The 14,670-nt window shown below is 43.9% G+C and overlaps 1 protein-coding gene across 1 annotated transcript in view; it reads right to left on the bottom strand.

The window, feature by feature from the left end:
- LOC144125394 (peroxisomal ATPase PEX1-like) overlaps window positions 1-14,670 on the bottom strand; it is a 67,931-nt gene that overhangs the window by 35,304 nt on the left and 17,957 nt on the right. Inside the window, exons 9-16 of the mRNA XM_077658745.1 lie at window positions 13,711-13,881; window positions 10,617-10,771; window positions 8,338-8,533; window positions 5,933-6,111; window positions 5,299-5,433; window positions 4,514-4,578; window positions 939-998; window positions 706-788 (exon numbers count right to left, since the gene is read on the bottom strand). Coding sequence (XP_077514871.1) covers window positions 706-788; window positions 939-998; window positions 4,514-4,578; window positions 5,299-5,433; window positions 5,933-6,111; window positions 8,338-8,533; window positions 10,617-10,771; window positions 13,711-13,881 — 1,044 coding nt within the window. The remainder of the gene's footprint in view (window positions 1-705; window positions 789-938; window positions 999-4,513; window positions 4,579-5,298; window positions 5,434-5,932; window positions 6,112-8,337; window positions 8,534-10,616; window positions 10,772-13,710; window positions 13,882-14,670) is intronic.

Below are 14,670 nucleotides of genomic sequence, written 5' to 3'. Positions count from 1 at the left end.
ATTTGATTTTTGCCTTTTCTAACATATAAAAGCTCTGTTTTCAGTGAAAGTACCGTCTTTTTCATCAGAATGTGGCTACCTGAAAATATGGACCAATTTAGATCTGTACTCAATGCCCATTTAAATTGTACACACCTATCAATTTCTATTTTAGTGCTCACACCTTGACCTTGTCTCATTTCAAGCTTTTTCATGAGTCTCCAAGTTTCGGCTTCACGGTTGGGTACTCGCAAGACGCATCAGTTATACATAGTGCTTCCCTTTTCAGGGATATTAGTAAGCTATTATCAGTTATTTTAGGAGTGGCAGCCACATAACACTACAGCCAATTTTCATTCTCCTGCCAATTTCTCCCTCGTAACCTGGACGTGCCACGTTTTCTTAGCCTGGACAGATGATTTCCCTAATTACTTCCAGTACCTTATTTGCCTACAGCAAACTGCCACTACTTCACCAAACTGCTGGATATTACTTTGGTCTTAAGCCTCTCATTGCTTTTAGCCTGCCTGGGCCCTCAACCATTCGCTCCAAATCACCCTACAAATAATTCCTAACAAGCTGCACTCTACTGATTTGACGAGTGAAGCACAGCAAGGGAAAGTCTTAAGCTATGAGCATTCCTTAATTAGTCAACTAGATTTCACTTGACAGAAGCTCCATATCCAAAAAAATGATTGCAGCTTGGAAAAAGCCAGCCAACCTCACCTGTGCTAGTTTCCACGCCATCAAGGAGTGTGAGCAACTGATTGACAACACGATCAGTGACACCAGTGCTGTCATGACCTCTCCTGCAGGCAAAATTACATCCCCATTAATATGTTCTGCATGAAAAACACACACCAAGCTCAACAGGATAAGAAATAAAACCACGGAGAAAATGAACGAACAACCTGCAAAAAGCAATGCATTTTTCTTCCTAGAACAGAGAAGTGGCTCACCTTGGTGCAATGGAGTCAAATTCATCAAAAAATATGATGCACGGCTTTGCACTGTGGGCTCTGAAAAAAAAAAAAGTGCAGTCAGATTATATGCTGCATGCCCATAGCAAGCTTTTGCGAGTCATGATGCTACATCCCCAAAAAGGAATACGTACTGCACCCTCACTACAGTCAAACCCCACTACAACGAACACCGCTTCAACAAAATATTTCAGATTACCCGTCACCTAGCCATGGAATACAATGTATGCTAGTTCTCACCACAACAAATTATCTTTTAGGGTGCGTTTCCGCTTCAACGAAATTTTTGTTCAGTGGAGATGAGCTTAACATTTCTTTTACCACAAAACAAGCATAACGTTACCCATCCGTACAATCATGGCATTTAATTTCCCCGAAAACGCTTGCTCTAATCGATGTGTGCCCCATAGTGCAAGCTTGCAGCCCATGGACGCAGGCGTGATTGCGTGCTTGAAGGCATTGTATCGCCGGCGTGTGTTGAACAGGCTTGCTCTTAACCTGGACATTGCTGTGCGTGAATGCCGACCCGCTCCCGACTTTAAGATTTCGCTCCTGATGGCTGTTCAATTCATTTTTGGGGCATGGACAGAAGTCAGCTCCTCCACCGTCATGAATTGCTTCTGAAAAGCGGGCTTCGCCGGGGATATCAGTGACGCGGAGTGTCGCGAAGCTCCTACCGATGCAGCGATTAAGAACTCTGGTCTACGGTGCACGGTGATGACGGCGACGGGGAAGGGCTTGAAGAATTCTTGCACGCTGACGATGCAGTCAACACAAATGAAAAATTGACTGACGAGGCGATCGTTGCAGCAGTCACCAGCGTGGAAGACGATGACAGCAGTGATGACGAAGATGATCTAGAGCCTATACAAGTTGTCTCTCATCAGGAGGCCTCAAGAATGATCGAGTCCCTGCGGGACTTCATTTTTGCAAAAAACCTTTCACTCGGACATGTCCAACATTTGGATGCCCTCCAGAACGATGCCAGGAAGATTGCCGCGGAGCAGTCGAAACTCGCCTATTACGCGTTTTTTTCAGCAAAGAAGTGAGAAGTGCAAGCTATTTTGCCCTATTTAAATGCTTTCAAGTTTTCATGTTTTCTTAGGTTTTTTTCGGGCGCTAAGGAATTTTGCAAGCTGAGAGGCAGCCACAGCAACCTTCTCGTATTTTTTACAATGCCGCTTTCGGTGCCAGCAAAACAATGCCTCGGCGGAGCTTGCATGTCACTTGCCGTCCGCGACCCCTCTTTGCAGTTGTTATGCTTTTTTTCGTGCAACCCATTTATAACAATTATCGGTTATAACAATGGAATTTTCGTGGCACTTTAACATTGTTATAAGTGGACTCGACTGTATTTCATGGACCTCAGACCTGTGCAATGTATATTACCACTGATGAAAAATAAATGAGCAAGATTTCCAAAAGATGCCAGGCCATTATGCTCTGCTATACATAATAAGATACATATACAATTTTGCCCCGCTAATACGGACGACTCGAATTATGGACAATTTTTCTGGGGACCAATCTTTTTCAATGCATTTATGTCTAATTAATATAGAAACTCGCTGTCCGGACTATGGACAATGTGAAAATGCACAGAGACTATTTAGGGCCCATGTATTTTTGTCGCGTTACTACGGACAGTGATGAGAACAAGACACTGTCCCAAACAGATATTTCTTTGCCTGTATTTTCAGTGCAAAATATCAGCAAATGGCAGTGCAAATACCTGAGTGATAGCCTATTTTTTTTAGATGTGCGGACAAAATGCCTCACCATCTGTCGTATTGCATAAACAGCTGTAAGAAAAAAGCTCTCTGAAGCTGAGCCGACTGAGTACAGGCAAGTCACGAGATGTGGAAAATCACAGTAGGAGATGCATACTCACATCCATAAAACGCCATCACACGTACAGGCGTGGACAAAAGTAAACGGAGCACGCTATCGGCTTCCAACATTTTCTCTGCGTTGCCTAATTGAAACTGCAAGCAATGGTGTGTGCATACAGGTAGGAGATGCCATTGTGCTTTCACAATGTTTCTCCATTCCGTATAAGGAAGACGCGTTTGCACTTAGAACAGAATCACGTGCTCCGTTTACTTATGCCCGCACCTGCACATGCACCATTAGAGGCTCCAGACTGCCCCACATTTTTTTAAAGATAATGACCACTAAGATAAAGCCCTTTGAGCTCCCAAGAATTCGTTTAATTGCCACTTCACTGCTGACCGGTATGTACAGAAGCATACCTGTTAATGTTAATTATACATTTCTTTATTTTGTCCAATTTGTTACTATGGACAACTCATTTTATGGGCACTTTTGCTCAGGAACCAAAGTGTCCATACTGTTTAACAAAGCATGACTGTATAGCTTTCAATTCCACAACTCTGTAGTTGTTACTGTAAGGTTAGTGTTAGAGTTACAGTATAAGTACTTAGAGTTGCACATAGGTCTGCCAAGTTGCTGCAGAGAGCATAAAAATTATGAGGGAAAGCCACAACTCCAGCATGCAGGAAGCGGACTTGGTGCAGTGGTTTGAGCGAGTTCAGGCTCAATCCGCTCGTTTATGGCTGCCGAACTTGCTTATTTTAGGCAAATTATTGTTGCATTGAATGTCACATCTTGCTAGTAATGCGTCAACTGCACAGAGTCCTATCTAACTGAGCTGCGAACAAAAATACTCGCCTGCGGATAGGTGGCACCATCTGTTGTAAATGGTACAAATTACAAATGTTTTATTTTTAACAATTAACGAACACTTGTGACAAAATTGTGTGTTTTTGACAAGAAAACATCGTTTTCAGTGAGCATGCGCTCGGGGACAAAAAAAATTCCACAAAGAACGAGAGCAGTAGGTGTATGATTTCACTGCCAGCAACGGCCCGGTGCTAAACGACGCAAAAAGATTGGGTTCTCCACAATTCATGGATGCTTTTCAACCATGTGATTGCATCTGGCCAATAGAGGCGTGAGCAGCTCAGGGAAAACAAATGTGAAGCTCTAGGTATTTATACAGTAAATAAGCTGATATAGTGCTCATCTTAGCCTGTACTTATCGCAAATGTGTAAGCACATTTACTCTTGCTTTGCGACAGCATCAATTAAGGGCACTATTGCATACTGTTCAGGCTTGGTTTTGGCTTTATGAGGTTCAACATTCCAAAGCGACAAAGGCTATGAGGGACGCTGTAGTGGAGGGCTCCGGATAATTTTGACCACCTAGGGTTTTTTAACGTGCATTTGCATCACAGAGTACAAGGGTATCTAGCATTTCACCTCTATCGAGATGCGACTGCCGCAGCCAGAATCGAATCCACGTCATTTGGGTCAGCAGTTAAGCAATATAGCCACTGAGCCACTGCAGCGGCATTACATACAGTTCAAGGCATGCTTTTTATTCAACACTTTGGAATTAAGTACTTGAAAATAACCAAGCATAAAAAAAAATGATTTCACACATGACTAACAAAAACTGTATTGGAGGAACACTATCTTCATAAGACCATGTATATTTAAATTTGTAAAAGTTATTTAAAGTGCTGGCCCACCTTTGGAAGACATTTCTAATGGCTTGTTCACTGGCACCAATATATTTGGACAACAGTTCAGGACCCTACAAAGAACAGAAAGAAGTAAGCGAGTTGAAAGTACCAACAAGGACAAAACTCATGTTCAAACGTGCAATAAAACTGCTAACAGGCTATTGGAATCTACCATAAAGTGCCATCTATACCAAAGCTATTTACTGTGGCCGAATCACTCTCAGTGACAGTTGTAAGTGCGGACTCTGGTTGAAGAGTGCGGAGAGACTCTAGATAAAAACTAAAATGATTTTCTAGTGACAACTCCAGCCTTAGTCATGCACTGAAGCACAAGGTATATGTAGCACAGAATACCCCATAAAGCTGCAGTGAACATTTATCACAATACACACAAGCGTCACAGAAGGAGTGAAAAGTGAATATGCTGCGGTGCAGTTAAAAATGTAAACAGGAACACATATTGAGGTATGCAACTGGGTTCAATGTAAGCCCTTGAAGTAACTGGGCCAACACTTGGCCGTGTGCACCGAGACCCTAGATCGCACAGAGAAGACAATGTGAACTCTGTGTTACCACTGCCTTAACCACAACGAGACAAATAAGTGCAAATACGAAGCCAAGCTTCCCCTAAAGCGGAAAAAGAAAACAGTTAACCTTGGAAAAAAGAACTGTGGAACACTGCTACCACCCATAATCAAAGCAATTGTCTATGTTATGGCAAGTTGAGAGTAACCAGGTTTACAATCAAAGCAAGTGTCACATGCGTGGAACACAATGTTCCTGATTATTACCTTTATGCTGATGAAATTGACGGCACATTCTGAAGCCACTATGCCGGCAAGAAGGGTCTTGCCAGTTCCAGGGGCTCCATACAACAGCAGACCAGACAACGGGCGAATGGGACAGTTTGCAAACAATTCAGGGTACTGGAATAAATAGGCACGGCATTAGAACAAAAAAACAGCATCGCACCGCTGACGTCACAGAATGACAAATGCTATACATGAACTTTCATAACAGAGGTAACAAAAATTTTGGGACATGTAGAGAAGGTCATGACATAATACCAAATAAGCTTGTAAATTAGGATGTTTAACGTCCCAAAGCAAAACATAGGCTATGAGGGACGCTGTAATGAAGGGCACTAAATTAATTTGCACCACTTGGGGTTCTTTAACCTGCGCTAACATCATCGCACAGCCCACAAGAATTTTTGTGTTTCGTCTCCACCAAAATGCGGCTGCCGTGGCCACCAATATTAAATTTCGCAACCTTGAGATTCGTAGCCGAATGCCAAAGATATAACAGCATAAACCTGCACACTTTGTCTGGCGCAAATGGAAGAAGCCAATCTTAATCCTATTGCACTCAAGGACATATTAATTTACGGATAAACAAATTTAGGCAGTACGAGCATCGGCTCACCTTTGTTGGCCAGAGGAAAACCTCCTGAAGAGTCTGCTTCACATCAGTCAGACCACCGGCATCTTCCCAGTGTAAAGTGTGCTCTGTTCTCAAGTTGAGTCCTCGAAGAGACACTGGACAATACTCTTCCAAAGCACACTCAAAGTGCTCATCCGAGAGAATAATTTTGTTTCCAAAATCTTTGGCAGTTGCAAAAACAGGAGGGAAACAGGCACAGACTGTGTGTTAGACACGTATTTAAAGCTCTAAGGTTTTGTCAAAACAATACCACTTTATTACACGCAGCCACCTCATGCATAAAATTCAACTGTTTTAAGTTCAGCTCAAGGTAGAGAATTAGATAAACTGCACTCAAGCAAGACGAGAAGAAATTACAAGCGTGCCAGCAAAGGTGGATTTTGTCTGAAATTCCCTTTAAAATGCAACAACATGTTGCCATTCGTTGCATTTCAGAGTGTTGCACACAAGCCAGATGCGTCTTGAATGGCTATCCAATGCAAAGAATATGGGGGCCCTATGTCTCGAACCAAACTGTGTCGAGAACTGAATACAACAGAAGACAGTCCCTCCACAGTCCCTGTTTACAACCAAGCAACTGGTCTTACATTCAGCAAAAGGCTGAACACACTGGCAAAGCATCAATGGCTCCATGGTGACATAACAACTCTCAACTTATATTAGGTGCTTCAGCGATGCATTTGGTAGCATTTAAAAATACCTCTTCGCCACTGTAGGCCTCTTCAGATTTGCAGTGACAGTGGTGAAAGGCATCAGAGAGCTGGTGAATTGCACTAAACAGTAAACTGGTTAACTAAAATGGAGTAGTTAACTTTTTTTTAAACGTTACAGTTATGTGCCTCACTGTTTATTAAACACCCGCAGCCAGCCATGAGTAATAGCCATATGAGTTCTCTAATTTTCAAAAATGCATTTCTCACCACTATGATGCAAAGGATTCTTGCTCTCAGAGAGCATTGTCAATGCCCCCCCCCCCCCCCCTTTTGGTTAAAAACAAATAAAATTCTCCGTTTTCACAACTTCCACCCAAGTACTCACATGTGTACCGCATTATGCACTCATCTCCACAAGTGTGCACCAGCATTAAGTGTGACAACCAGACAAGTCTCCACATTTTAAATTGGCTTTTGGGGAAAGGAAATGGCGCAGTATCTGTCTCATATATCCTTGGACACCTGAACCACACCATAGGGGAAGGGATAAAGGAGGGAGTGAAAGAAGAAAGGAAGAAAGAGGTGCCGTAGTGGAGGGTGAGGGCTCCGGAATAATTTCGACCACCTGGAGATCTTTAACATGCACAGACAATGCACAGCACACAGGCGCCTTAGCGTTTTTCCTCCATAAAAACGCAGCCGCCGTGGTCAGGTTTGAGCCCAGGAACTCTGCATCAGCAGCCGAGCGACCTAACCACTGAGCCACCATGGCGGGGCTCCACATTTTAAAGAATATTTGTTCTGTGTAAAGTACCATTTCTTGGAAGAAATTTCAACTGATGTTCATGCCACTTGAAAGAAATGAGAAAGCTCTGCATCGTCGCTGCCACAAATTAGCCTCTTTAAAATATGACTGCCAAAAGCCAGAACCAAATCTTCAGCTTTGCCCCCTCACAAAGGGTAGAGTGGGCAAGAAAAAAAGAATTAAGAATAAAAGAGTGGAGCGCGACAGCGTGTTGCAGCACTGTCAGGGAGTCCACGGAATGCCATCGCCCGTTCGGCGCGACGCCTTGCCCGTTAGACAAATCGCTCTGCTACGTACGGTGAAACGGACGCGCGGAGCGCCAACCACATAGAAGCGCTGCCAGGCGCCTTGCCGAAACGCGCGGGACTCAAGTTGCAGTCGTAGTTCGTCGGCACATCGTTCTCGACAAACCCGATGCCACGAACACCAGCATAGCTTCTGCGCCAATTGAACGAGCAGCAAGTCGCAAGCTTCGTGGTGAACGCGCTTTGGATGTCGCTGCATTGTTCGCCGCTCACCGCGTGATTCCTGCGCGCCCGCACGGCCCCTCTGCGCCCGAACGAGACGAGCAGGAGGCGCTGCAGTCGCGCGCCATCTGTTGGCGCAGTGGCATACATTGCGAGGTGGAGGAGGAGAGATTTTTTGCTCAGGGGGGGAGGAGCGATTTTTCGCTCACGGCCGACGCCGACAACACCGGCTTTTCTGCGACACAAGCTCCTTAACGCTGTCACATTAATAATGCCCGGCCCGTACAGAAGGATGTATCTGTGACTGCATCAGTGCATCAGCAGGTGCTATAAAAGCTACACAAAATACCCTGGTCAAGTCCAGCTAACTTGAGAATTATTTTCAACGCTGTTACTGCTTATTACAATATCTAGTTCATGTCTGACACAGATGCACAAAGTTAAGATAAGTGAATCACTCACCAGGCATCACAGCTGTGGCAACAGAGCTGCCCGAAGCATCAGTGCAGAAGGAGTGGACTGCCCGGTCCAAAATGGTGACCAGATCTTGAGCATAGCAGCCTTCTGTGCAATGAGCAACCCTACTGTAGTCAAAGCCACTCTCACTTAGATGAGGTCTCATCTTCACCAAGCACCGTAGGATTTCCTCGCGCTCTGCCTGCACAAGTTTTGGGGGGGGGGGGGGGGGGGGAGGACCAATGAAGTGATCAAGGATCAGGGCTGCCCTACATAGGAGCATGCAATGTCTGGCTCCAAGACATCAAACACCACATGAAAGACAGCATTGACAACAATGCCATGAACCTACTGGTTCTCTGCAAACTGACATGAACAAAACACCAGAAATTTATTTCAGTTTCCAAACCACTAGCCACTCGTAGGAACTTCTGTGCTGGCTTGTTCAGGCACAAATCGTACCCAAAGGTCTCATTTTTTATTCTTTGTAGTTGTGTGATAATGGAAATGGCATTAAACTGACCTGGTTTAAGTAACAGTGCTCAGAAACATGTATGCTAACTGTCGATTCAGCCACACATCAGCAAGCCCAGCAAAATAACTAAACGAATCTTTCCATTTTTTGGAAAAAGCAGAATTGATGATACTGGGAGCAGCAAAGTTGCTTGTTCAAGCTCTATTTAAAACAATACAATTCCAACACACTCAAATGGTTGAGTTCAATTCACTGCCATCAAGTTAGCATGTAATGAGAGTTTCCAACGATTCAAGATAAAGTAAAGATGTGCCATCACGAACTGTCATATATTAAAGACACAGCTCAGCAAGGTGCAATCTCTATGTAAAACTTGAAAACTTCAAAACAAGCAAACCAAAGCTGCACAAATCTTTCAGAACTGTCATCCCAATGAAAACTACTTTTCCTCAAGGCTCTTCTTTCATGATAATGGCAATACTGGGGAAAAAAAAAAAAAAAATTATTCTCTCTATAGGCTTGACAACAAAAATCGCATCTATGTAGAAGGGAAGGTCCTAGTTTGGTGTCTGGTAACACTCTTCACCTGCTCTTCCATGGTCTCCTGTCACATTGTGAGCCAGAATAAACAAAATTAAAAAAAAAAGCATAAGGCACTTACGCCATCACATAACATGTACAAGAGCAGCAGCTGTGGGGTCACTGCACAAGCATCATAAAATTATCCGTCCCATTCATGAAGTGTCTGACTGCTGACCAGTAAAGGACACCACGAGCAAGCTCAGTGTTCACCGCATGTTCAAAGGCCAGCCACAGCAGTATACGTGTCCTCGAATTCCTTTTAGTATGATAGCATTAAGGCCTCATGGAGCCAAAATGCATCGTCAGACCAGCCCACTGGCTGGTCGGAAGTGACGTCACCAGATAAGAAGTAAAGGCATCAGCATCAACAGCTTGTAACGCTATCACATTGCCAACACATAATGTTTATAGGTGTCCCTGTGAATCTTTATGGATTTTTGACGCCGTTTCTTGATCCTGTGCTGCAGCAACTTTTCTTCCCCCGGCATGTCCCCCCCCCTAGCCAACCTGAAAAATATCCCCATGGATGAGCAAAGTTGTTTTTGACAACCCAGCTAGGCAGGGAGCCCTGTGACTAAGCCACTAGAAACTATCACGGTAAAAATAATATGGTGTTACAGATTACAGTTTTACAGATGTGACAGCTGTTAAGCGCACGCTTCCCAATTCTGCGGCACTGGTGTTGGCATCAATGGTGCAGCATTGCACGCTGACTGGCCAGCATGCCGTGACGTCAATGCAAAGCACCGCACTGAGTGGTCCGAACACCGTGACATAACGAGTGACAGCGCAGTAATGTCACGGCCAAACTGCTATAGACAACTAAACATAATAATGAATACACAGTGCCATATTCCCGAACCACCACAAACGGCTGTCACTAAATCTTCCTTAGGAAGCAGTAACAGCCCTGCAAGTTTTTCAGATAGGCCAGAAGTAAAAATACTAAATGGTGGACTCTCTTTATTTTGAGCTCACATAATTCGAACTTGTCATTCATTCAAACTGACACTTTGGTCCCGTCAGCATCAAGTGTATTATAAAGGTTACCCTTACTTGAAACACCACATAGTTAAAACAAATATTCAGTCCCTTTTGACTTAATTATTCAGAATCAACCATGTGACTTCTCGTGCAGTGCATTAAAATCAATTTTCTTTTTTTTTTTTTTTCAAAAGCATGCAGCACGCTCTCCAAAGCAATCTGGCATCTTGTTCTAAATACCAACTTTGTTGGGAGGAGGGATGGCAAGCACAGTGTAGAAGATGTGCTGTCCGTGGCTGGCAGTGAGTCGAGCATTGAAGGCCTCCATCGAGCGGCCCGTGACAATGACAGCCACCCTTGAGCATGATTCCTTCAGGGCAACAAGCATGTTGAAGAAAGCTGCAAAGAACAAAAAATTGCGACAGCTGAAGCACAAATGAGGTACACAGTTCTAGCATAATCACTGCAGCTGTCACAGGCAGGTTATTAAGTCCATGGGACACATTACTTGTCATGCCTACAGTTTGCACCAAAGGTATTAAGACAATGTCAATATAATTAAGACAGATTTCATGGCTGCGGTGTAACCGAGATGATGAACAGACTACTATAAGGCATGCACAAAAATGCAGGTACTATGACATGCAGCTGGGCATGCAGGCATGCACATAAATGCAGATACTATGATATGCAGCTGGGAGTTAGACACCGGAGTGCAAGGAGCACATTTGGGTTGACAGTGCGTGGATAAAAAATTTGCATCAAGTCTATTTTGAAGCTGGAGCACTCGTCCACTAACTATGCCCAAGCGACTCAGAAGACTTTTGCAAACTTGCCATATGTGCAGCACAAATAAAAGTGCAGTGCAAATAATACAGAGATGGGTGGGAGTCTCATGAAAGTGATAAAATTTTGAATGACCAGAAACAAGCAGAACAAAAAAATTACACCTATTACGCTATGTGGCACAATGTGCACAAACACAATGGCAGGTATGCACCACGTATATGCACTGTATCAATGTTTCGGTTGACAGACAATTGTCAGCCATTAAACATTTATCCTTCGAATTACATCTCGTGCTGTGCATTCTGTGTCGCTGTGCTCTGCATGCGTTGGCTTTAGTCATCGATGTACATCAAGCAGGACCACCAACATGAGCGCTGTCGCTGCACACCTCACAAACTGAACTTGTAGTAAGTGTTGATGCAAGTACAAAGCTCACCTCTTCATACAGTGTCAAAGCCATGTATGGCTTTTTTATGGAGGCAAAACGCTAAGGCGCCCGTGTGATGTGCCAGGTTAAAGATCCGCAGGTGGTTGAAATTATTCCAGAGCCCTCCACTACGGCACCTCTTTCTTTCACTCCCTCCTTTATCCCTTCCCTTACTGCCCCGCCCATATATGAGACAGATACTGCACCATTTCCTTTTCCCCCTCCCACCCCCCAAAAAAAAAATTATCATAGCCTCCGCGGTGCTCTCCTCTCTGCGGGTACTCACACAGTGCATTTACTCTAAACTCTAGCTTTTACACTGATCTGCACACTGCAACTGCACACACAAGAGGTCATGCCTTTCGCCCTCTTCCCTCTTTTCGCCCCCACAGTGCTTCGCAATGCAAGGGTGTGCTCCCCTAGCTTTTGCAGTGCTGTTCAACAGAACCCCGCAGGGTTTTAGGAAGATGTGTCTCATATATAGCTACTGCTGTAAAATTTTCAACATGCTATGCTCGACATGGGTGAAAGGGTTTGCAGTTTAAAGGACAGCTCCAGTGGTTTTCTTGAGGTTGCCACATGCTAATGCAACTTATACTGTAGTTTTTTCTATTGTTCCCGATTGTTCCTACCATATTTGGCAGCCACGCGACACTTCATTCTGGCACAAATCTATTTCAAAGCCTGCCATTTCTGTGGCCTCGGTTCAGATGATTTCTTGAGCAATACTGCATTTCCAACGTCACAAACATTCCCTGCACGTCAGTGCCCACTCCAACCTTCACTAACAAAGTTTTGAGGCTCGTTAGAAGTCGTCTCAAGCATTTTATGAAGGGCTACGTCATTTTCAGCTGCTAGTTCAGCCACTCAATGCTTAAATGAGTGTTCCTGGTAACGTTTGTGATGTCATCACTTCGTCACGCGAAGCTTTGTCCCTGGTTATGGACCGAGTTTTGGTTTGAGTTGCAGTTTTCACTGTTTTAAAGTGGCTCTACTTGTTATTTTCAAAAACAGTTTGTTGTGACAGAGAGAGAGGACTCTAAAGAACGTGATATGACTATCAACTGAAAATTTCCAAAAAGCCCCCACCCCCCCTCCCCGAGTTGCCGTTTAACGTGCTGCAATTAATAAGGATCAGTTATTAACAGCAGAAGGTCAGGAATATGAGCTGGAAATTCCAAAAACAAAAGTGTTGGAAATTTTGACAATGTCTCCACATGAAAAATGCTACAGGAAATTTCATTGCACAATTACTGTCACCTTGGCACAAGGAACACCGTGTGACAGTTACTAACAACTAGCTTTAGACTGTGACCAGCAAATGAAATTTCCTCAAAAGTGCATAACCAGAAATAGAGGCACAATTTAAGCACGGTACGCCACACTGGCACCCCACGACACCTCAACAAGCTCACAGTTGAACGCTTCCTGCAAAGTTACCGTTAGAAAAGTGCAATCTGAAGGAAATGTGCAATCTTACGGAGAAGAGTAATAATCTGTAAAATCTTCTCAACAGAACTGTTTTAAGAATAACATTCATTATTTTATTGACACGCTCTGCATGGTCTTCCTAAATTATGCCCGTACACAAGCTCCAACCCATCATTCAAGCACAAAATACTCACAAAAATTTAGACCATAAATTACACGGTATGTTCATGGTAGGGTACTCGATACAGCACTACCTGGCAGTCCTCCCGCCGGGTGTTAGCCTTTTCTTCTCATTAGAACTTACTCCATGAGCCTTCCATAAGCCATTAGCAATTAAAGTACAAAATGCTGGGATGTCACGTACAAGCCTCAAAGTCAGAACGTTAAACCGGAGCATTCCTTAGATGCCGTTGCAAAGAATGCAGTGTTCATGAACAGCTGCAGTAAGAATGAGTAATTACTCCCTTAATAAGAACCACCACTCAGACAAACCTTCCACTTCTAAGTTTATCATGGCACCCATGTTGCAAAGCGTGTTCTCTTGCTGAGCCAGCAAACTCTGACCCCTAGAAACCAACACACAACCTGTGCACAAAAAGTACAGTTATGGTTAAAAAAAAAAAGCATGCAAGACCACCCACTCTTTAAATAAAAAAGTTTTGCAGCTGGTAACCAAGTGAACAGGTCTCACCATCGGCCACCTTGTTGAAATAGAGGGCATCGGGACTCTTCTCCTGCTCAGGCCCGGCCACAGCACCCGCCAGCGTGTCCAAGTCATCAAACACCAGGACCGCAGGCTCCCTGAAGCAGCACTCGAGCACTGCATCCTCCCACATCTTGCCTATCTTCTCAGCACGCTTTCCTGCGTGAACACAGTAGGAGTCGTCGCTGGTGTTTGTCACCACACCTCCCCATGTTGCTGAACATTTCATGCTTACCAAAGAAAGCTGCCACAAAACGTTTGTTCGTGATAAACGCAGGGTATACTGAAGTCAAAGTTGCCAGGTCTTAAACTAAAAAAAAAGCCACAAAAACCACAAATGTAACCAGAAAAGTAGCCATTCTGTCACAAAGTGTCAAAAGTGGCCAAAAATTGTGCCACAGCAGCATAAAAAGGTCACCAGAAGCAGAAACACTGCAAAAATGATTAATTCTTGTAAGACTCAGGTCAACAGCGGCTGTGAGTAACTTGAAAATGTAAGAGCATTGCTAATCAAAAGAAAAAAAATTCATGAAGATCACAGGACCGAAGCATGTTGAAACACATAACGCACTTGTGAAAAGAGTTGGAAGAGTTTACTTTGTCCTCACCACAGTAAAAAAAAACTGTTCCTGAGTTCCTGAGAGGCACATAGCAAGAAATTTGTTCGGGAGAGGCCCAATGTAATTTCTCGCATCAGGCAGGGTGGGGTTGTGGATACGTGCTTGTTTATTTTCTTTTTTACCCAAGATTTCTTTACCACTTTGGAAACAAAGGCATGATTTAATGTGAATATTTCTTTTGCCTTTTTAGTCCTGCGATTTCTGTTGTTTGACTGCTTTCCAGGCTAGTCGCCAAGTGCAGTTCATAGGAGTTCAAGGCACAGAAAGTGTGGCCCTGGTAAAAATTTTTCAGGCCACAGGGTTTGTTTCTGAGCCACGTACTGGGACA

This window comes from Amblyomma americanum, chromosome 3 (assembly GCF_052857255.1).
Source record: "Amblyomma americanum isolate KBUSLIRL-KWMA chromosome 3, ASM5285725v1, whole genome shotgun sequence".
Classification (NCBI taxonomy): domain Eukaryota; kingdom Metazoa; phylum Arthropoda; class Arachnida; order Ixodida; family Ixodidae; genus Amblyomma; species Amblyomma americanum.
The sequence above is the reverse complement of the archived record's forward strand: the minus strand, read 5'-3'. Positions and strand labels throughout refer to the sequence as shown.